Source organism: Sminthopsis crassicaudata, chromosome 4 (assembly GCF_048593235.1).
Source record: "Sminthopsis crassicaudata isolate SCR6 chromosome 4, ASM4859323v1, whole genome shotgun sequence".
NCBI lineage: Eukaryota > Metazoa > Chordata > Mammalia > Dasyuromorphia > Dasyuridae > Sminthopsis > Sminthopsis crassicaudata.
The window spans coordinates 105,175,009-105,197,871 of record NC_133620.1 but is presented as its reverse complement, the minus strand read 5'-3'; the positions used below and the strand labels follow the sequence as shown (position 1 = coordinate 105,197,871).

Below are 22,863 nucleotides of genomic sequence, written 5' to 3'. Positions count from 1 at the left end.
TAAATCAAGACAGCAAATCTTTTTCAAGTTTCCTACTGAAATAGCAGTTAAAACATATACCGATGGGACGAGCATGAGTTTCCCTTGACAGATGGGCAACACAGGCATTATGAAGAGAATGACAGGATGCCGTAGGCTGTAGGCTATAATATGCAGCCCAAAGCTTGGCTGGATAGAAAGCAATCTGGGTATAGTATGGCTTACTAAAAACAAAAGGAAAAGAAAATATATCAACAAATTTAGAGTAACCTAGGAACTTGACCTGATCTTCCCAAGATTAGTAAGCTGTCCTGACTTGAGCCATCACTCAATACTGTAGGGGGTTGCTTTGATCTGAGCTGGTTTGTTCTCATTCCACTAAGTGCTTAGTTGGGCCCCAAGATCTATAATTTTAAGAAAAAGCCATGAGCAAGTAAGTAGCATGCCTTCTCCATGCTACCAGAAGAAACTTCCTCCTCTTTCTCATAAAATAGTTTAGTAGTAGGGGGTAGGTAAGCATTGCTTCTATTAGTGAAGGAGATCGAGATGAGCTGGGCCAGAATCAGAGTGGAAAAGAAGAGAATAGAAAAAATGTATATACAGGAGGAAGACTGGAGGGAAATATTAGGGTTAATTTCCCTTGCGTGGCTCAGAGGGTGTTTCCACAGAGCAGGAGGGAACCTTGTCAGGAGGAAGCTGCAAATTCCTGCCTTGCTCCTGAGCCAGAGGAGAAAGGAAATGGACACCCTTCTCTGCTCCTATCTTGCTGCAGGGAGACATGGAGACAGGCCCAGACTTTACATAAGGAGAATAAGGACACAGGAGATGAGGGGAGACAGCGAGGGGCTCCCCGTAATGATAGAAATAACTAGAATAATAAACAAATGCCTTTTAATTTGTACTGCCATACAGTGACTCATAAAGTGTTTTCACATCCATTCACTGCTTCAACCCTCACAACAACTCTGTGAAATAGAAATAATACTGATATGTATTATTATTTTCATTTGACAGATGAGGAAACCGAGGCAAAAAGTTAAGCAACTTGTGCAAGCTCAGTAAACTGTGGTGATAGAGGAAGAAAACAAAAGTGGGAGTACATGAAAATGTCCATTAAGTGAGAGTTGTAGGGCTTGCATTTAAATCTTTGCTCTGAACTGGAGGCAAATCTCATAATTTCTTCTTTGTATTTTCCTCTTTGAGGCAACTGGGTTTAAATGACTTGCCCAGAGTCACACAGCTAATGAGTGTTAAAAATATCTGAAGCCAACTTTGAACTCAGGTCCTCCTGATTTTAGGGCCAGTGCCCTGTCTACTGCAACATATCTGTGCACTGCCCTCTTACTTACTTAATTTCTAAGGGCATTTCCAGCTCCAGATTTTATCACTCAAACCAAGGTCATATGACTTAAAGCTTATTGCTATAGGCAAGTCAGATTGGTGGGCCCTTCCCCCTTTCTCTTTCACTCCCCTGATTACCTTTACTTTAAGCCTAGGACTATTTGACTAAAGGGAAACTGGAACAGGGAGGGAATCCCACTACAAGGCCTAGTATGATGCTTGGAACACAAGGTGTTAGAGATTGAAAGAGAGCTCAGAGGTTCTTCCAGTCCGGTTTCTCCATTTTCTAGAGGGATAAATAGACCATCACCAGACTCAGATCTGATTTAGGGGTTTGGACACCAACAGCCTGGAATACAAGTCCTGAAGTGATGCTCAGCTTGCAGGTGAAGCTGGTTCCAAGTCTGAGCTTCAGAGAGCAATATTTTCTTGCCCCCTCACCTTGGGATAAGCACTGGGACTGTGGGGAAACATGGCAGGGGAAGCAGGAGAAACAGGCAATGTCTGTTAGGAAACTATTTGTGTTGTTGTTACTCAGTCAGACCCCATTTTCTTGGCAATGATACTGAAGTAATTTGCCATTTCTTTTCCAGTTTATTTACAGATGAGGAAACTGAGGCAAACAGGGTTAAGTGACTTGGCCAGCTACTTAAGAATCGCATCTTCCTGACTCTAGGCCCAGTGCTCTATCCACTGTGCCATCTAGCTGCCCGTATATTTATTGTATCCCCTGCATGCTAATTATGTAACCCTACCTAGATGTTCCCTGATACATCAAAGATCTGTGACTTCACTGTTATGTGTGTGCTTGAGGGCATTCCCTACAGGCTGTCTCCCTACAGCCCTTTTGAAAGTTTGAATTAGGGGATGAGCTACTGTAGTCTCTGTAACCAAAACAACCTATCACCAAGTGACCAGACAATCTTGGTTCTAAACTTAGCTAGAGGATGGTCCTGAAAGTTCCTCATTGGGCCATACTGGAAACCTTGACATCTTGAAAGGACCTGCCCTCCAGGGCCAGAACTTTTGAAAAGCCAAGAAAAAACCCAGTCACGATGAGGCACCTGGGTAAAACTTAGGTCTAAGGAACTCTCCATAGAGATAAGTATTCATTCAACAAACATTTTATTAAGTAAAATTATTTTATTAAGTAAAATCTATTGGAGGAGACTCAGTAGTGCTGAATGTTAGGAATGCATACATACAAACATACGTACACAAAATATATATATAGTGTAGATATATATGTATATACTATAATATATATATATCCATACTATATATATAGTATTTTTATTTACAGATATATGAATATGGGTGAATGCACATATATACACAGATGTTCCAAAATTTTTAGTGCAGTTCAAAGCTTCCATAACCTTGAAATGCACTAAAACTTTTGGTACTATATGATATGATATTTACGTGCATTTATTCTACATATACACACATAATTTATATGCATGCATACACATATGCAAACACACATATGTATAGATATACACACATATAGCATGTATGCTATACTATACATATTCATATACACGTATACATAGTATATACATATATAAATATACCCCATATACATGTGTGTATGCATGCCTGTAGATATTAATGGACTTAAAAAGGAATCCATTCCAGGGGACAGAGAAGGCCCAGAGGTTATAGATGGCAAGACAAGAATTGGGGATGAAATTGAGTATAATTTGTCTGGAACATAAGCCGTAGGAGGGAGAGTATTATGAGAGATGGGTAGAAGCCAGATGGTGAAGAATCTTGAAAGCCAGAATCAGGAGTTTATACTTTATTCAACAGACAATGGAGAACAGCTAAAGATTTTTGAATTGGGGAGCAGTGTGATTCAAGAGGTACATTAGTATTACTCAGGCATCTGTCTGAAGGCTGGATTGGAGCAGCGACAGACTCAAAACAGAATTGAAGTCGTCTCAGTGAGAAGGGATGATATAATGAATAAAGGAGCCTATGTAGAAAGAGAATAGACAGGTTTGTAAGACCATAGGCATTTGTATTCCCAGCACCCAGCACAGTGTTTTGCATATAGTAAGTACTTAATAAATGTTCACTGAATGAAATATGGCTTTTATGTCTTCTGGTGTCCAGCCCCAGTGTCAGTAAAGGAAATCAAGGGAGGAACTGATTTCGATTAGGAAGTTTAGATCCAACCACATTGCCTCCCACAGACCAGAAGAAGGGAGATGGAGAGGGGTGTGTGTAACAAAGAAGAAACTTATCTAGGACCACACAGTTAATAAGAATCCAAGGCAAGATTTGAATTCAGGTCTTTTTGACTCCAGGACCAGTACTCTGTCCAGTGCACCAGCTAATTGTGTCATTAAAGACAGGAGATCATAGACCCAATAGCAGAAGCAGTAGTAATAATAAAAGTGACATTTCTACAATGTGTTCTGGTTTTCAAAGTGCTTTGAGTACATAATCTCAGTTGACCATTACACTAGCCCTGTATGAAGAAGGTGAAGGCTGTGGTCACCTGAGAAGTTAAATGGTAGATCCAGGATACTGTCCCCAACCTTCTGATCTCACACCCAGGCTTCTTCCACTACACACCCCAAGCTGCTTCACAGGGTTCAAAAGATAACTCTTCCCTGCTGAGGGTAGGATGTCTGCGGGGGGCGGAGGTTCCTCTAGTGCTTTCTATGCTTCCCACAATAGTCATTTCCTTCCCCCTCAATTTGGATAAGACTCATTTCCGTACCAGGAAGGAGCCTCAAAGGGAGAATTAAGTGCTTTTTCTCTGGCCCACAGTCTAATGCCTTTCTCCAACGAGAACTTAGCAGTGATCAGCCATCAAGTACCAAATGAGTAGCTATTATAGCTTATAGAGCTCCTGCCCTATGCTTATTACTTCACAGTAGGAATTGGGAAAAGGGATGTGTTAGATGGAGTATAGACATAAATGGTACAACCTCTTCCTTCAAAAAGCTTGCAGTCTAGCAGATTGAATCATGGAATCGGAACATTTTAGAGTTGGAAAGATCATCTAGAGCCAGAATTCTTAACTCTGTCCTGGATCCTCTGTCAGTCTGGTGAAACCTATGAATGCATCAAATAAATAATAGGATTACAAAGAAACCCTGTTATAGTAAAATCCAGTTATCAAATTTTTTTCAAAATAAGTTAATGGACCCCAAGTTAAAAACCCATCGTCTTGTGGCAGTTTGGTAGAATAAAATCAAACAAGGACCAGAGTTCAAGTCCTACCTCCAATTCATAGATGCTGGGTATTCCTGGGCAAGTCATTTAACCTTTCTCTGAGCTCAGTTTCCTTATTTATGGAAGGAAGTACTTGTACTATCTTTTTCACTGGATTGTTGTGGAGAAAGAACTTTGTTAAATTCAAATGGTACATAAATATGAGCCAGTATCTAGTTAGTCAGATGTCTTCATTTTATAAATGAAGACATAACGATAGAGCTTCCAGAAGTCCCAGAAAATGATTCCAACCTCTCATTTTACACATAAGGAGGCTGAGACCTAGGGAAGTTAGATGACTCCATAAGATCACACATTAAGTGTCAGAGACAGGATTTGAACCAGATTGCTGAGGTTCAAAGAGATGAGTAGTGCCTTGCACAGAATAATAGGTGCTCTCTAAATACCAAATTTGAATTTACTCGACCAAGTTTACTCCACTACTTGGTGACAGAGCCAAGTCCAGTCAACAAAAATCTTTCCTTTGTAACTCTCCAATGCAGTTATTACATACTGTTGTGTCTTATAAATGTTAATTTATGTTAATGTTATAAATGTTAATAAATGAATGAGTATTCATTTTGCTGTTATCATTCTACTAGAATGCAAGCTGGTTGAAGACAGGGACCTCACCTTGTCTAAATTTTGTATCTGCCCCAGGATTTTGCATAATGCTATACACATAGTAGGTGCTTTATTGGGAAAAAAAAGTTGCACTGTATAACATCAGGGGCCTCCTATGAGTTCTAAATCCAGTGATTCTCTCCCTTCTTCCCCCTATTTCTGTCACTGGAAGTTTCTTGTCATCCGGAAGTGTTGGTATGTGGTCAGTCTACTCTTCTGTTGAACTCAGAATGAATTAGAGATTGGGGATCCCTTGGAAGAGTTTTACTTGCTATCAAGATCATCTGGATAGAAATACATGACCTTTCACCCTAATGTTGTAATCCTCTGCCCTTAAAAAGCCTCAATACAATAATAGCTAACATTTATGTGTTAGTACACTATACTAAGGGCTTTAAAATTATTATCTTATTTTGATTCTCACAACAATCCTGGGAGGTAGATGCTATTACTATCCCCATTTTACAGATGAGGAAACCGAGACAGACTGACACTAAATGACGTGTTCAGAATTACACAACTAGGAAGTATCTGAGGCCAGATTTTAAGTCAGATCTTCCAGACTTTAGACCTGCCACTTTATGCCCCCTAGATGACCCAAGAATTCTTCTATACTAGAGCATCATATAAACATTACAATAGTCTTCTAACTGGTTTCCCTCAAATCTCTCCTCACTCTAATCTAGTGGAATCAAACTCATGTAGAAAGGGATCTCTGTGGGGCACATATTGACAACCACATATAAGAAAACCACAAATTAACATCATGCATATTGTATTATATTTTTTTGTGTATTTTGCTGAATAATTCACAATTATAATCTAGTTCAGACTGAACTTGAAGTTTTGCTAGCACCTCTGACCTAGGGCATCTTCTATTCAGCTGTCAAAGTGATTTTTTTCTAATGAATTGCTATGAGCATTTCATTCCTCCATTCACTCAATAAATTCCAGTGACCCCTTACTGCCTCAAGGATCAAATATAAACTCCTTTGTTTGGCATTTAAATTTAATAACAAGATCCCTTCTTACCTTTCCAGTCTTATTACATTCTATGATTCAGTGATACTGGCCTTCTGGCTGCTCTTTGAAGACAAGACTCCATCTCCTGTCTCTGTGCCCTCACACTGACTCTCCCTTATACCTGGAATTGTCCTGATGAACCTGCCTCCTCACTGACTATTTTCCTACGAGATTCAACTCAAATCTCACCTTCAGGAAACCATCCCTGTCCCCTCCCCCCAACACACACACATGCTAATGCTTTCTTCCCTAAGATTTCCTTCCACATAGACTATATAAATTCTGTACATACCTAGTTATTTACATATTTTCTCCATTAGAATGTAAACTCTAAGGCAGGAGCTGTTTGGGGTTTTTTTTGTTTGTTTTTACCTTTCTTTGTCCCTAGAATTTGGCACAATGGCTAATACATAGTAAGTGTTAAATACTTGTTGCTTGACTGCATGTGTAAGGATATAGAAGTCAGGGAAGAAAAAGTTCTCTGTCCTTTAAAGACAGGGAGACCACATACTAACACTTCCTGATGACAGAAGAATTCCAGTGACAGAGGTAGGGGGAAGAAGGGAGAGAATCACTGGACTTAGAACCCATAGGAGGCCCCTGATATTATACAATACAACATTTTTTTTCAATGAAGCACCTACTATGTGTATAGCATTATGCTAAATCCTGGGGCAAATACAAAATTTAGATAAGGTAAAGATCCTGTCTTCAACAGGTTTGCAGTCTAGTAAAATGATAACAGCAAAATGGATGCACCTAAGACACAATAATATGTAATAATTGCATAGGAGAGTTACAAAGCAAAGATTTTTGTTCACTGATTTATCCTTTGGTTGATATATGAGGTCTCGGGAAAAAGACTGTTATTGAAGGAGGTGGTATTTCATATGGGATCTAAAAAGAACCCAGATCATCGTGAATTTAGACCATAGAAGAATCTAAGCTAGTATTTCAATTTTATAATAGCCACTAATTCTCTCCCCCAAAGTGACTTAGTGATAAAGTTGAATGAAAGGGAGAGAATTTTATTCATAAGAACATAGATTTAAAGCTGAAAAGAATCTCTGAAAGCATGTGGACTAGCCCTTTCATCTAGGAAATCACTTCTTGGGTACCTTTCAGAAGACTATCTAAGGGGCCTGTGAAATCTCTCTGTGGATTAATGAATACTTCTTAATTTTTTCAGTCTATCAAAAAAATGTTATAAGCACCTATCATTTTCAGATAATGGAGGATGGACAGTCTGTCTCCATGGGGCTCCACTGGCCAATAATAGTAACTCTGAGTAAGTCCAGCATCTCAGGCTTGAGGAAAATGACGATTTTCTGTCCTCATGTTTACTTATGATTGTTCTTTCCTTCTTTTCCAGCCGGTCCCCATAGATGACAACTTCTGTGGCCTGGACATCAACCAGCCTTTGGGGGGCTCTACTCCTGTGGAAGGGCTCACCCTCTTCACCACCAGCAGGGATCGAATGACATCAGTAGCCTCGTATGTCTACAATGGCTACAGTGTGGTCTTCGTGGGCACCAAGAGTGGCAAGCTGAAGAAGGTAGGCTTTTGTAATGCTATTCAGGTGTCATGGTGGGATTTGGCACAAGACACTGGCAGCAGGATTTTCTGAAAGAGAGTAATATGAATGGATCTAACTATAGACATTTCAGGGGGTTGGGGGAGGAGAGGATACAATCTGTGGATTATCCAGAGCTTTTTTAAACCTTGGGCTGGCTTCCTCTACCAACTAGTATGCCTCCACCCCCTACTTCCTCTTGTCATTATCTTGTTCTTATTTTAATTATATTTTTATCAATAGCTTTTATTTTACATCATCTAAATTTTCTCCCTTGAATTCCTTTCCCTCCCCCATCCCAGAGAGCAATCTCTTATAACAAAGAATTTTTTAAAAGAAGTGAAAAAACTCAGCAAAATGCATCAACAACAAAAAAAATCTATAATATGCAATGTCCCACACCTGTCTGCCATTATCTTGTTAGTTCACTATTCCAACTTGTTGAGACATTGAAAACAATCTTGATTGTGTCATACAATATATTAGTGATCTGTTCCGACTTCATGGCATCCACAAATTGAATAAGCATGCAATCTATACCTTCAGTCAAATCTTTGACAAAAATGCTGAACAAACCATCAGGTTGTGGGAATAGAAGGAAAGAAAACTCATTTTATTCCTTCCCTAAACTACAAACGTTCTTTCAAAAATTCTTATAAATTGGGAGACTAAAATCAAACAGAAATGAACGCCAAATAGGAACAATTTTTGTGTAATCTGGTCATGACCACGACCCCTTACCTCTAACTGGTCTAAATAATAGAATACTAAATTTATTAAGCATAAGATGTTTGTTTAGTTTTGGTTTTGGTTTGTTTTTGGCAAGGAGGGTTGAGTGCTTGCATGGATGCACAGAAACTAATTTGGACTGGATAGGGCTTTTAAAAGAGTGGAGGGGTAGGAATCAACAAAGCTCAAATCAACATGCCATAGACAGCCACATCACCTCACTGAGTCTCAATTTCCTCAACTGTAAACTAGAATAATAATAACTTTAATTTGCAGAGTCATCATGAGAATAAAATTAGGTAATGTGTGTAAAGTTTGTAAACTTTTAAGGCCATGTATAATGTTAGTAGTCATTATCATCACCAATTATACCACCACAAGTTATTGTGAGGAAGTGCTTTGTAAATCTTTTGCATTATATAAATCTGATTCAATTCCACAAACATTTCTTAAGGTCCCAGATATTAAATACTAGAAATTAATAAGATCAAGAAAACACAGTCCCTATCCTTAGTGACCATACAGTTTGATGGAGTGCTGAAGGGATGGACAGATTAGTAAATAACTATGATACTAGAAACTAGAGATTAACAGAATCAAGAACACACAATCACTACCCTCAGTGAGCATACAATTTGATGAGATACTTGGAAGGGCAGATAAATAAATAACTGTGATACTAGAAACTAGAGATTAACAGGATTAAGAACACAAAATCACTACCCTCAGTGAGCATACAGTTTGATGAGATGCTTGAGGGAAGGACAGATAAATGAGTAACTGTGATAAGGGCAAAGATGGGGTTCAGGTAAAGTGTTAAAAGAAACTTGTAGAAGAGATAGATGGCTTTCTCTTTAGGGAAGGGAAGGTGAGAGAGGTCAGAGAAGAAACATTTAAGGGAGGAGATATCATTTGAATTAACCTTGAAGGGTGGGAGAAACTTCATCCTAAGGAGAAATAGAAGTTGTGGGTGTATTCCAGGCAGAGGAGACAGCAGGAGAAAAGGTTTGGAGGTTGGAAAATGTAGGATGAAAATGGGATATGGAGAGTGGTGCAATTTGTCATGCAGAGTGTTGTTAAATCTCACTTCTTTTACTCCCTAGTTATTTGAATTTGGACAGGATACAGCTTTCTTAGCTCTCAGTCTCCTCAATAATAAAAAGAAGTTGGATTAGATATTTCCTAAAGTCCCTTCTAGCTCTAGATAATTATCCTATGAAGAAAAGTAAATCAATTATTATCATCTCATTTTCTCATCTATCATCATTACTATTATCCTTGTTATTATTATTACTAAAACTCATAATAACAATCTCTAACCCGCCAAGGTCAGGGTGTGGTTGTGGGTACAGCATAAGCCAGGGTACATGACTATGCAGCCTGGAGTTCCCACTTTTCCTTCACCAGCTGGACGAACCCTCAGCCTGCCCTGGGAGCTTGGGTAGCCTACAGTCTGGTGAGCAGCTTTCCCTGGCCACGACATCACCAGCTGGAGGGTTCAGGCTGCCTGACTCTGGCAGCCAAGGGGGCCACTCTTGAGGCGGGCTAAAGCCAACAGCTTGTACCTGCTTGTCGAGCATTTAGGGCTGGGAGCAGGAGCACAGTCTCATTCATTATGTGGGATTATAGGAGCAGCATTCTTTCTAGTTCCCACTTAATCCTCCCTCCTCCAGACCCCTCCCCACCACCTGCCACTGACAGCCTCAGTGGAGACCTTCCTGCATCTCCCTCTTCCAGGCTGACCTCCTCATGTCTCAGTTGAGGGCCTTAGAAGGGAAAGGATTTGGGAAGGTGGGTGGGAGGGGGGAGGAACCAAGAGAGGGAAGGCAGGCAGGCGGGAGCCTCTAGCAGAATCCCAGTCAAGCTGCCAGGAAGAAGTGAGAAAACAGATAGGAGTCTGGCATGAAGGCAATGATTGCTCTCGATCTTGTCCAGTTCCCATGTCACCAGAGAACTCTTTTTAACCCTTTCTCTGTCCAGTCCAGGTGCTGGCCCTCCCCAAACTGGGCCTTGTGTTCTTTTAGATATGCATGGAAAATGACTCCTGCTTTCTTCTCGTGAATCTGATAGCTAAAGCTGTTTTCCTAGCACAGAGCAGCCTTCTTTCCAGGGGAAAGACTTCAAAGAATCATAGAACCATAGAAGCCTGGATCATCTCTCTCAGGGGATCTTATCCTGTTCTATGCAATGGACCCTTTGGCAGTCTGATGAAACCTATGGACCCCTTCTCAGAATAATGTTTTTAAATGTATCATATTACAAAGGAAACAATCATATTGAAATACAGTTATCAAAATTAAAAATAAGAACTTTCATGGGTTAAGAACCCCTGATTTACTCCAATCTATTCATCTTGCAAATGAGGAAACTGAGGTTCTGCAAAGTGAAGTGATCTGTCATACAAGTCATACAAGCAAGACTCGAACCAAGTGTCCTAACCCCCCACCTGGTGCTTTTTCTACTAAGGTCAATGGGTGGGACCAATTGGTATACCATTCTGGGACATATAATAGTGTATAATCGACTAAGCTGTCAGTGTGTTTCCTGCTATGTGTGCAGTTCCCTGATGTCCCTTTGAGTTGAAGAAAAAGGAAGCTCAGGGTGCAGTGAAGAGAGTCCTGAAAATGGACTTGAATTTGAGACCCAGCTAACTTGGATGATTGTGGACCAGTCACTTTCCTTTCCTGGGCTTGTTTCCTCATCTCTAAAATAAGGAGACTGGACTCTAAAGTCCTTTCCAGTGCTAGATCTAAATGCATCAGTAGATTAATCCAGAGTAGAAGAATTTGGCCACCATGGTCCTAAGCTGCCCGCTATCTGTTTGCTTTTTTGGAACACAAAGTTCTTTCTTTTAAGGCATCTTTCCAAACTAGTGCTCTTCTTGGACATGTTTAGCTGACTCTGTAGAAAATATGGCCCCAATATGTACAGGCAAGTCAGAGGGTTCAAGGGTGGGGCAGAGGAAACCGCAGCCTGGGAGGCACTTTCAGACACGTAAGCTGGCTGCCCTCGGCAAGGCCGGCTGTTTCTGAGTATGTCACTCACCTCTTGGGCCCGACTGGCCCCTGTTTCCACATCTACCTTCCAGGGAGCTTCAGGGCTCTGAAACCCCAACCTCATTCCTTTCCCTCCCCAGTAACCGCCCCCACTCCTACTCCCACCTCATCCCTCCAATGAAGCAGCCTTTCAGGAAGCTCTGGAATGTCCCCAGGAAATGCTTCTCTGGTCCCGGCCCCACAACTCTTTCAACATGGAAAGGAAAATAAAGAAGAAAATAGACGGGGGTGGGGGAGGAGAGCAGAAGGTGTTAGCCCTCATTTCTTCCCTTACTGGGCCATGCAGCTGTCAGCCCCTCCACCCCTGACCCATAGAAATAGGCCATCTCTATGGGGTGACCAAGTCAGGGCAAGGGGACGGGAAGCATCATCCCACTCTGCTCTGAGTACCAAAAAGCACTTGGAAAAGTAGCTGCTGCAGGAGTTTGAGAGCATGAGCTTCACGGTGTGACATCCCAGAAGGGTCCTCTGACATCATCATCCCCCTAGGAAGATCTTCCTCTCCAAATCCCCAACAGGTGGCCATTTGTTCTTCAGTTCAATTCATTCCTTTATTCAGCATTCGTCAAACACCTGCTATATTTCAGAGGGACTTGGGATAAAGACAAAAAGCGAAATGATTCCAGCCTTCAAGAGGCTTCTACTTCTTGCAAGGAATATAGAATAAACTTTTCTAAATCTCCAAGGATGTGTGTGTAGACCTAGAGGCCATCTACAGAGAAAATAAACTTTAATAAATCTCCAAGGGTTATTTTCTGCAAAAAAATTATACACACACACACACACACACACACACACACACACACACACACACACACACATATATATATATATATATATATAAATAAAATCTATATATATATAAAATCTATATATATATAAAATCTATCTATATATATATGTGTGTGTGTGTGTGTGTGTGTGTGTATATATAAATATATATATGTATTTATATAGATTTAGGTATAGGTGGAGCTGGTAAAGAACCTAGAAGCCATCTAGACCAACCCTCTCATTTTATACATGAGGAAACTGAGATTTATTGAGGTCAAATGACTTGCCCAAGCTCATAGACCTAATGAGAGTCAGGGCTAGAATTGGAATTCCATGATTACCTTTATTGCACCTCACTGGTCCCCTGGCATAAAGCAATTAGGTGAAATGGAAACACAATTCCAAATGACCACATATTGACTCTGGAGAACCACACATTAACATTATTTATGTTGTATTGGGTTTTTATTTATTCTGTTAAACACTTCTCAATTACATTTTCATCTGGTTAAGGCTCCTGGGAGATTTTTGTGGCTTTGTGGCAGATTGGGTCAACCTCTGGTCTAAAGGTTCATACTCTGTGAAGACTGAGTTGGATATTTGGAATCAGAGAACCTGGATCCTGCCTCTTTGTCTTTATTACCTGTGTGTACTTAGACACATTCTGATAAGTCTCTGAGTCTGATTTGGCTGGTCAGAGGAAAGTTAAAGGAGGAACTAAAGGCTTCTGAGGTCCCTCCACTTCTAACTGGATCTCTGACCCTGGGAATATGTGGGAGAATTTTTAGAGAAGCAGAATGTATGGGAGTTGGGGTGATACCCTATGGAGGCCTGGCTTTGATTTTTATCTCTCACAATCACCTGATTGGGAACTATTTGACCTTAGGGAGGTTACCTAAATGGTGTGTAGAGATAGAGTGCTAGATTTTGAATCATAAAGATGCAAGTTCAAAGTTCAAATCCCTCCTCAAATGTTTATTATCTAGGTGACTCTAGGAAAGTCATTTAATCCCTATTGCCTCAGTTTCTTCATCTGTAAAGATAAGAATAGCACATGCCTCCCTAATAGGATCAAATGTGATAACATATATACTTAGAAGTGTTTTATACATTTTAACTACTTTTCCTCCTTCCCCTTCTCTTTCTCCTTCTCCTTCTTCCTTCTTTTCTTTCTTTCTTTCCCCCCCCCCTTCTTCTCCTTTTTCTTCTTCCTCTCTTCCTCTACTGGAGTGGGTTACCATTTTATAGCTAATTTTATAGAGGGGGAAACTGAGGTAAACACAGTGAAGTGACTTGCCAGAGTCAGTTTATAAATGTCTGAGGCCAGATTTAAACTCGAGTCTTCCAGACTTCTGACCTGGTGTTCTATCCCCTGTGCCATCTGCACGCCCCCCATCAAATACTACTATTTCCTATTAGTAAGGCTTCTTTGCAAAGAATAGCATTAGTGATTCCAACATAGATGTGAGTACTGGTAGGCAAGATAGAGACATGCAGAAAGAAAAAAAATTTTAATGTCATTGATGAAATTTTGAAAACAGAAAAAAGGTCTTTTTATAATCTGGGTTTTTATAGAGATTGGGTACGTGGTTAAAAAAGTCTTACAAATGGAAACGTCTCCTTGGCCCACTTGGGTTAGAGTTAATGACATGGGGATGAGATGCTGACTTCTGGATGGATATAACAGAAGGAACACTGGGATCTTCCTCCAGAGTCGGAGGTAACTGGGTTCAAATCCTGCCATAGTATGACCCTTGGCAATAGAGGGCTTGATTTTCCTTATCCATAAAATGTGGGGATTCAACCAGATGGCCTCTGAGGTCGATTTCTGCTCTGGAACCTCCACCCTCCCAGCGCCTTTGTTTGTAGGATTCTGTGTTGTGACTAACCATCCGAAGGTCCCCTGGGGCATCTTTGTACAGTCACAAGCTTTGCCCTTTGAAAGCACATAAGGGGAGCCACTAGACTCTTGGCAACATCCCCTTTCCCATTAGCTAACCATGACCGAGATGCCTGTGAAATTCCTGAGGAAAATTCTTTCTGCCTTTCCCCAAGGAACAACCCAACACAAGGTCTCCGGTCCCTGGCTCACAGGAAGGACTGATGTCACAATGCTATTATTCTCCTCTTTATAATCTCACAAACAATTTATTGAATAAAGCTCCAGAAAATGTGAATTTTCAGTTTATGTGTTGCCTTCAATCTCCCACTTAAGCAGAGAGTATTAACTCTCCCAGGTCCCAGACTCACTGCTCAGGCTACCTTTGACTACCCTATGTTCAAGCTGCCTCTTATATCAATTTAGTGCTGTTATTGTCCATTTCTCAGATTTGGAAAACTGAGACCCAGAAAGGTTTTGTGACTGGCCTAAGATCACATGGGGCACCCATGGCAGAATAACATATTTATCAATAAATCAGTAAACATGTAAAAAGCATCTATAATGTATCACGCACTATGCTAAGTCCTGGCAGTGCAAAAAGAGGCAAAGGATAATGTCATTCCTTTCCTTCCCTATTCATCTCTGTCTACCTCAGTTTCCTCATCTGTAAAATGGGGGTGAAATAACCCCTACCTTCCCCTAAAGCACTTAGCACATAGTAGGAGATGAATAAGTGCTTATTTGTCCCTCTTCCCACTCACCACTGTTGGGCACATAGACAAATTTCCAACCTGCTGCTTGGCTCCATCATGAGGTAAGGGAGTGGCTGCTGAGCCGGAAGGAAGGCTGAGTTGGATAAAGAGCTGAGAAACATGCCATCTTCTCAGCCAGCCAGCCCAAACAATAGCGACTCATTCCCCCTCTGTGGAAATGATTCATTCCTCTCTTGGTGTGAACTCTTGATTCTGTAAATAGTGAAGGCTCCGGGTCAGCTTCTGTGAGCTGGAATTAACGGCGTGTCCCGGCACGGCTCCCCCAGACTTCTCCGGAACACCCCGCCACACTGCGGAGAGCAAGGCAGCCATCTAGGCCTCCCCTTCAAGCCCCCTTATACCCCCCACTCCTACCCAAGCCCGCAGCCAAGAGGGAGTGGGCTAGAGACACCGGGAGCACATCGCTGCATCCCTGGTAATGAGTTTGGCTGCCTGCCCAGGTTCCTGCCAGCAATCTTGCTGTTTGTTTTGTTCGTTTATAGGCCTCTTGGGTCTAAAGAGCTGGGCTTCTGAGAGCGAGTGAAGGCTGAGCTTGGTCAGCAGAGGAGTGGGACCTCCTTACCGTGGCCCCCCACCAGCCTCCACACAACCCTAACAGGTGTAGAGACGGGATGCCTGGGTTTACTCAGCTCCGAGCATCTCCTCCTGGCTTGGCGAGGTGTCCCGTGCAGCCCAGGATGATGGGCTTGGGAGCTGAAAGGGCCTTGGGTATTATCCCGGCCCCACCCCTCCCTCAGAGGTAAAGAAACTAGTCCTGGAGAAGAATGACTTGTCCAAGACTACAGAGCTTAAAATGCAAAGCCAGTACTCCCCTCAGCAACCCCAGACTCCAGGCCCATTAATCTTTCCATTATATAGTCCTACCTCTTGATAGTTTCATAATGATGGGTTTATCATTATCATCACTAATAATAGTGACACGGCGGATGGATTTCTGACAGAGGACTTGAACTCTAGTTCTGCTTTAGGAACTGCTAGTTATGTGATCCTCCGCGGGGAGAAGGAAACCCAAAGCCCTACCCCTTCCTATCCCCAGTCTGGCTGTGTCCTGGAGAGGTTTGCGGGACAGTGCTGAGTTGCAGAGCTAGTTCTCCCCGGATCTTCCCCGAGCCCTTCCTGAATCTGGGCAACTCCCTAAGAGTAGGGATGGATCTACATAGACTCTTCCTCCCTGGGAAGTACCTGCCCCAATGAAGTCACATAGGGTAAATTCAAGGGAAAAAATGTCTATTTACCTAGTGCTTTTAAGGCTTACAGAGCTCTCTAATGTTCATAATGTTGTTTGATTTTCATCACAATGTTATAAGGTGGGTGATGCAAATTATCCTCATTTTACAAATGAGGAAACTGAGGTCCCTCAGCAATTCTGACTCAAGTCCAGGACTGGTTTCATCATAGCCCATTGGCTGCAACTTCTCCCATTTTCATTTTTTACAATTCTTGTGAGAGACTCTTTCAGACTCAGCTCTCCTCTAAGTCCCAAGAATGAGGAACCAGACCATCTATTTATTGTCTATTCTTAGCAACCCAAAAAATCCCAGAGAAAAGTTAGACTTTAGGGCTGCCTGTTTTTGGCTCATTGAGTTTTTCTAACTGTTTGGCCTCAGAGGGCAAAACAAAATGTAGTGTCCTTTGCTGATTTTGTTCCATTTATCCCGTAATTAGCTTGTTTGTACATAGTTGTTCGTTTATTGTCTCCTCCATTAGCTTATGAGTTCTTAGAAGCAGAGACAAATTTTTTGCCTCCTTTTGCATTCCTAGGACTTAGTTCAGTGCCTGGCACATAGAAGGTGCTTAATAAATGCACATTGGCTCATTGGAAATTAGAACAAGTTAGATTTTAGCTCACTACTACAAGAAAAACTTGGATTTATTGGGGAAGCTAGATGGTGCAGTGAATAGAGCACTAACCCTGAAGTCAGGAGGACCTGAGTTCAAATTTGTCTCAGACACTTAACACTTCCCAGCTGTGTGACCTGGGGCAAGTTACTTAACCCCATTGCCTCAGCAAAACAAACAAACAAACAAAAAACCTTGGTAACAATTTGAGTTGTCTAAAACTCTCACATATCCTTCAGATCCAGGACAGCCTTAGGAAGTGGAGGTTCTCATTGGGGTTCTCTAAATTGAGACTAATAGTCACTTATCAAGGGTTCTTATTCAGACCTCAGTTGAACTATTTGACTGAAGGCTCCTTCCAGCTCTGAGCTCCGGGACTCTGTGACACTGATCTGCTCTCTTCCCCAGCCTCCTTTTCAGGTTCCTATAGGTGACTTGCCAGTTGGAAGGGCTGCTCAAGGAGCTGGGAAAAGTTCCTTTTACCCTTGAAAATAGCAACTTCTTTCCTTTCAGCCTTTCCCATTCCAGAAGGGACCTCAAGAGAGAGAAAATGGGCTCAAGTCCCATGCCTTTGGGCAATAGGGTTCATTGACATGAGGCAAATGAGTCCCAAAGAGGTTAACCGATTTGGTAAGGGTCACATAACTAGCTAACCATGGAAAAAGAAATGGAATCCAAATCTTTATTCATCTGAAGTGGTGCTTTTTTCTCCACCACCCCCAACTTCCCTAATGGAGAGATAGATCTACTACTCCTAGGCATAGTATCAAGTTCAGAAATATATGAGAGTTGAATCTAAGCTGAAACACCTGTTCCTGCCCTTTTCCCAAACCCTAGAATTGCTTCTCCCCAGAGTAATGCCCAGAGCAATTTCCTAGTGGCCAACTCATGGGCTGATGGCTTTAGTGAGTTTCAGTTTCCCCAAGGTGCTCATGTAGTCAGAGCAACTTCCTCAGCCACATGGATGCAGAGATGGGGTAACATGAAGAAAAGGCATCCTCCCAGGCCTGAGTCATGGGAAAGGATATTTAAAAGACTGGACCATCTGACCCTAATTCATCTAACCCAGTGGGACTTCAGGCTCCAGTTGCATTAATCACCATCAGAGTCAGACCCTCCGTGTCCAATTAGCAGCAAGCATAAGCCAGGGACTCCCCTCTGAGGGTATCAGGGATAAAGGCAAGTTTCTATTCACTACAGGAACACTGCAGAATTATCTAAGGAAGACCTTTTCCTCATCCCCCCATAATAACAATAATCACATCTCTAAACTATTAGTAACAAGCATTTCTACAATGCTTTAAAATTTTGAAAGCGGTCTACAAATATCCTCTTATTTGATCCTCACAACAACCCTGGGATGTAAATGTTACTATTATGATTTCCCATTTTATAGATAAGGGAACTGAGGCTGAGAAAGACTAAATGGAAGTATCTGAAGCAGGATTGAAACTCAGGTCTTCCTGGCCAAAAATCCAACATCCTGTATATTGCATGGTATGGGATGTCATACCCTGACAATAATGAGTGAGTGTTCTGACCACTTTGGGCTTCAGTTTGCTCATCTGTGAAAGGGGGGATCCATTTTATAGATCACCTGAATTTTCATCATAGCATTTACTTTTCTTATAAGGAATTCATATCCCTCAGTTTCTATTCCTCATTTTCCCTGGAAGATAAAGTAGGGTTGGGATTTTTCTCCTCCTGTTGTGGATAGAGAAACTGAGGTCCAGAAAAGTTAATTTAACAAAGGTATCTAAATTTGTACTGCAAGACTTAGGTCAGCATAGAAAATTCAGCAGAAAGCTCATTATAGTGGTAGTTAAAAAAATTCGAGTTCAATTACCCACTGTGTCGACTTCTTGCTCAGAAATATCACCTCCTCTTCTCTAAGGTCTCAGATTCTTCACCTGTAAAATTAGGGTGTAAGACTAGATGATCTCAGACATTACTACCAGTTTTAAAAAGAATATTTTTACAAAGCTAGGGATCCTCATTCTAGCAGTCCCTACTACATAAACCTAGAGATCTATAATGAAGCATTGAGAAATGTCTAATGGAAGATGATCAGAATAAATTATATTTCCCTTATGCTTTACTCCTCTTATTCCTGCTTACCATGCACCCCACCCTTCCCCCACGGAAAAGTAGAAGTCTGTACAAACAGGTACTAGGGATATAGGAAGTCAAGGCCTGAAAGTCCACCCTTTTTGAACCTCTGTTCCCCACCCCACCCTCACTGTAAGCATCAGAAAAAGTCCTGTGGAGCCCTGACTGAAGCCAAAACTGTTTGGGGCTTTTTCACCTGCCCCCCTTCCCTCATTCTTTTCTGCTAGCATTTGTTTCCTAATTCAGAAACTGATGTTGCCAGCTGTATGTCCCCACCTAACCCAGGAAGGCAAACAGCAGCAGCAACAACAAGAAGCTAGCAGAGGTTCTCACATCTTCTTTTTCTTCACCTGTGAGAAAGGTGCCAGCTCTGGAGAAAAGGAAGGCCAAGGAGAAGAAGCCAGGAAGACATAGAGGATCCCTGAAGAATAGAGGAGGCCTTTCTGGGTCAAACAGGGTCAGGATTATGTGGGTGACCTTGCCATCTGCTCTTAGAAGGACAGATTACTGACCAGCTCTCTGGGGTCTACGAATTGCTCTGCAGAAACTAGACTTGAGCTGCTAGGATTTTCAATCCACTGATTCCACAGCATTTAGAATTCTATTGCAAGGCATTTACTTATGGGGAGAGAGAGAGAGAGACAGAGACAGAGACAGAGACAGAGACAGAGAGAGAGACAGAGACAGAGACAGAGACAAAGAGAGAGAGACACAGAGAGAGAGACAGACAGAGAGAGAGAGAGACAGACAGACAGACAGACAGACAGAAAGAGAGAGGAGAGAGAGAATATAAATATGTTTCTAGGCAGAGAATCTGGTTCTGATCCTGGGTTTGTTTGGTACTGCTTCTATGGTCCAGGGCAAGTTGTTCCTCTGAGGACTATCTTAGGACCTCCTAGCCCTGAATCTGATGATGGATCAGAAAAGGCTACCTGTTTAAGAAGATGTTTGGCGATGGGGTCAGGAGAATCTGACAACTTCTTGCTGGACAATTCACCATCTCTCTGGGCTTTGATTTCTTCATCTGTAGATATCTATAAAATGAAGGGGTTGGAGGATCTCCCTTCTAGGGTTTCTTGTTTCACTTCTGAACTGGAGAAAGAACTAGATCTTAAGTCCTGGCTCCCAGCGTGTCTTGTGACCACTTGAGCCTCAGTTTCTCCAAAGAGTTATGGAAGAAAGCAGCAAGGAGAAAGTTTTCTGAGGTCTTAGAGGCTAAACTTGCTTCCTAAATCCCAGGGACAATTACGCTGTGTTGTGCCGTTTGTCCCACTGGGTCTCTTCCCCTGCCTCCCCCCACCATAGCCCAGCCCACAATGCACTGGGTTGCAGCCCTTTTGCCACATGCAGTTCCCAGCTGACTCCCCTTTATCTGAGCCCCATTGTTCCCAGGGAGCTCTCTGAAGGGGAGACAAAAGATCCTCCGTACTGGGGCCAAGAGCCACTGTGTAAAGCGTGGGGCCTGGCCCCTGCCGTAGAGCATCTTTTGACATCTCCAGGCTTCTTTTCAAAGGCCCAGCCTGGGATCTTTGGTCCATCAATCATACCCATTCAGAGTCCGGGTGAGGCAGGGGGTGGAGGACATTCAGAGATGGAGTCATTTTGATAGAACAAAATTGGAGTAGACATTAATGCAATAGTTAACAAGGGCCCATGGTTGGGGGATGGGCCCACTTGCTTGTTCTCTGTTTATGGGGCTTATGCAATTCCATCAATATTGATGCCTGATGCCTTTGATTCTGACACTAATCATTGCTATGAATTAAATTTGCAGCCATATAATTAGGATTGCTATTAATAGGGCCCTGAGCTAAGTGCTACGACGTGGCATGTCTTTTTCTTGATATAAAATGGCATCCTTGGAACTCTGCTAATGGGGTGCACCTGGGATTTGCCAAGAATGATGTGAAAATTATACATTCTATATTTATATTGGGCCTTTGTGAAATACCAGTGCACAAAGGTGAGGCCCGTGAGAAGGTATTTTCTGGACTGGGGTTGTGGCTACCAATTGTGCACTTTTCCTGGGTGAAAACATCTCAGGAGAATCTCTAGATATTGGAAACACCTTGAGTCTTCCAGCTCAGTCTGAAAACCCGCGCCCCCCCCCCCCCAGTAGGGAAGTTTTCCCTGAGGGCTCACCTAGATCTAGCTTGCTGTGGTCTGTGCGAAATCTTTGTTGCTCCATGGCTTAGGAGGACAGGCTTTTTCCTTATCTTCCTGGACTAGATTGGTTAGGAATAAAGAGTGGACCCCCAGAGTGGGGAAATCCCCTCTATTAATGCAGGATAGAACTTTCTCTACAATTTATAGTCTTAGGAAGTTGACTAGGATATTGAGGAGTAGAGTGACTTCCTAAGAGTCACACATCATGTGTATCTAGCTGCTTCTGGCTGGGTGGCCAGCTCTCTAGCCACCATGGAATGCTGCCGTAGAAGCTGTAAAGGACTGTTAATTTCCCTAAAGAGAAGAAAATCTGCTTCCTAACCAGATGATGGAGGCTTAAGCCCAAATCTCAATGGACTGGCTGTAATACAGATGGAGGAAGAATCTTCTCTCCCCTTCACCATCCAGCTGCACTGTTTCTCTGACCCAGAGACCCTCCCCAAAGAGCTGAGAGACCATTTGGATAAATACGTGCTCTCAGAGGAAGACTGCCAGACACAGTGGGAATGAATGGCTGTAAATATAATTAATAGGCAGCTGTCAAGGTGGCTTTTCTACCTGTGTATCACCCAGGCTACTGGCACATCTGGCTGCTAACAGTTCATGCCTCGAAGGGCATTCACTCCTGCCTCAATGGAAACATTCGGCTCACGGGGAATCTTATCTAAGATTTCACGTGTCCTTGGAACCCTACTAAGATTCAGACTGAGTCATCCCATATGTCTGTGTAAGTCATGAACCCAGTTTTTCCCTAGTGAGCTCTCTGACATTTAGATATAATGCTTTAAGATTTGCAAAATGCTTTAAAAAGTGATCTCTTTTGATCTCCGTGAGAGAGTACTATTATTAACTCCATATTACAGACAAGGACACTGAGGCTGAGGCTGAGGCAAGTTAAATGACTTGCTGGAGGCCACACAGTGAGTATTTTCTGACCCCCAATCTATCACTCTACCATTCAGCCAGTGTGCCTTTCATATGTCATGATATATGAGAGCTGCCCTTTTATCACTGAGAATATGTATCTTCATCAATCTGCAGAAGGAATGCATCAGCCTGTGCTCTTCTGCTGCTGATATTAGATCAAAAATTATTTTTGATATTTCTGAAACTAGCATTTTTCCATTTCTTTTATATCATCTTTCTTTTCCTTCCTTTCTTTCTTTCCTTCCTCATTTCCTTCTGTACATCTTCCTTTTCTCTTTTTTCTTTCTTTTTTCCCCTTTCCCTCTTTCTTTTTTGTCTCTTTCTTCCTTTCTTTGCTCCTTCCTTCCTTCCTTTCTTCCTTTTTTCTTTTTTTCATTTCTTCTTTCTTTCCCCTAATACTCTTCTCCCTTTCTCAGTGCCCCTGAATGCCAGTTTGTTTTTCTCTCCAACTCAAGGCCAAAAGAGTAAATTCTCTAAGTGGCCTTGAGATGAGAGATTCTGTCCTCCTCAAAACACAAATACAAATAGACACAAAGAAGGAAAGCAGTTCTTTCTGGATCAAGCAATTTAGTTCAATTCAACAAACAGTATTAAGTTCCTACTATGTACAAGGCCTTTGCTAGGTACTGGAGAGATAAAGACAGAAACAGAACTATTATAGGATCATTTGAAACTAGAAAATATTTCAGAGGTCATCCAGTTCATTTTACAGATGAGGAACTGAGTCCTCCAGAAGGTTAAGGGACTTGCCCAAATGAGTGTCCAATGGTTTCCCAATTCCAAGACTAGTGCTCTACTTTCAAAGACCATGCATTTTGCTTGGGGATGGATGGTGGG

At 42.0% G+C, this 22,863-nt stretch overlaps 1 protein-coding gene across 1 annotated transcript in view; it reads left to right on the top strand.

Annotated features, from left to right (window-relative positions):
- Window positions 1–22,863, top strand: part of PLXNA2 (plexin A2) — a 313,540-nt gene that overhangs the window by 42,951 nt on the left and 247,726 nt on the right. The window contains exon 3 of the mRNA XM_074309060.1: window positions 7,571–7,753. Coding sequence (XP_074165161.1) covers window positions 7,571–7,753 — 183 coding nt within the window. The remainder of the gene's footprint in view (window positions 1–7,570; window positions 7,754–22,863) is intronic.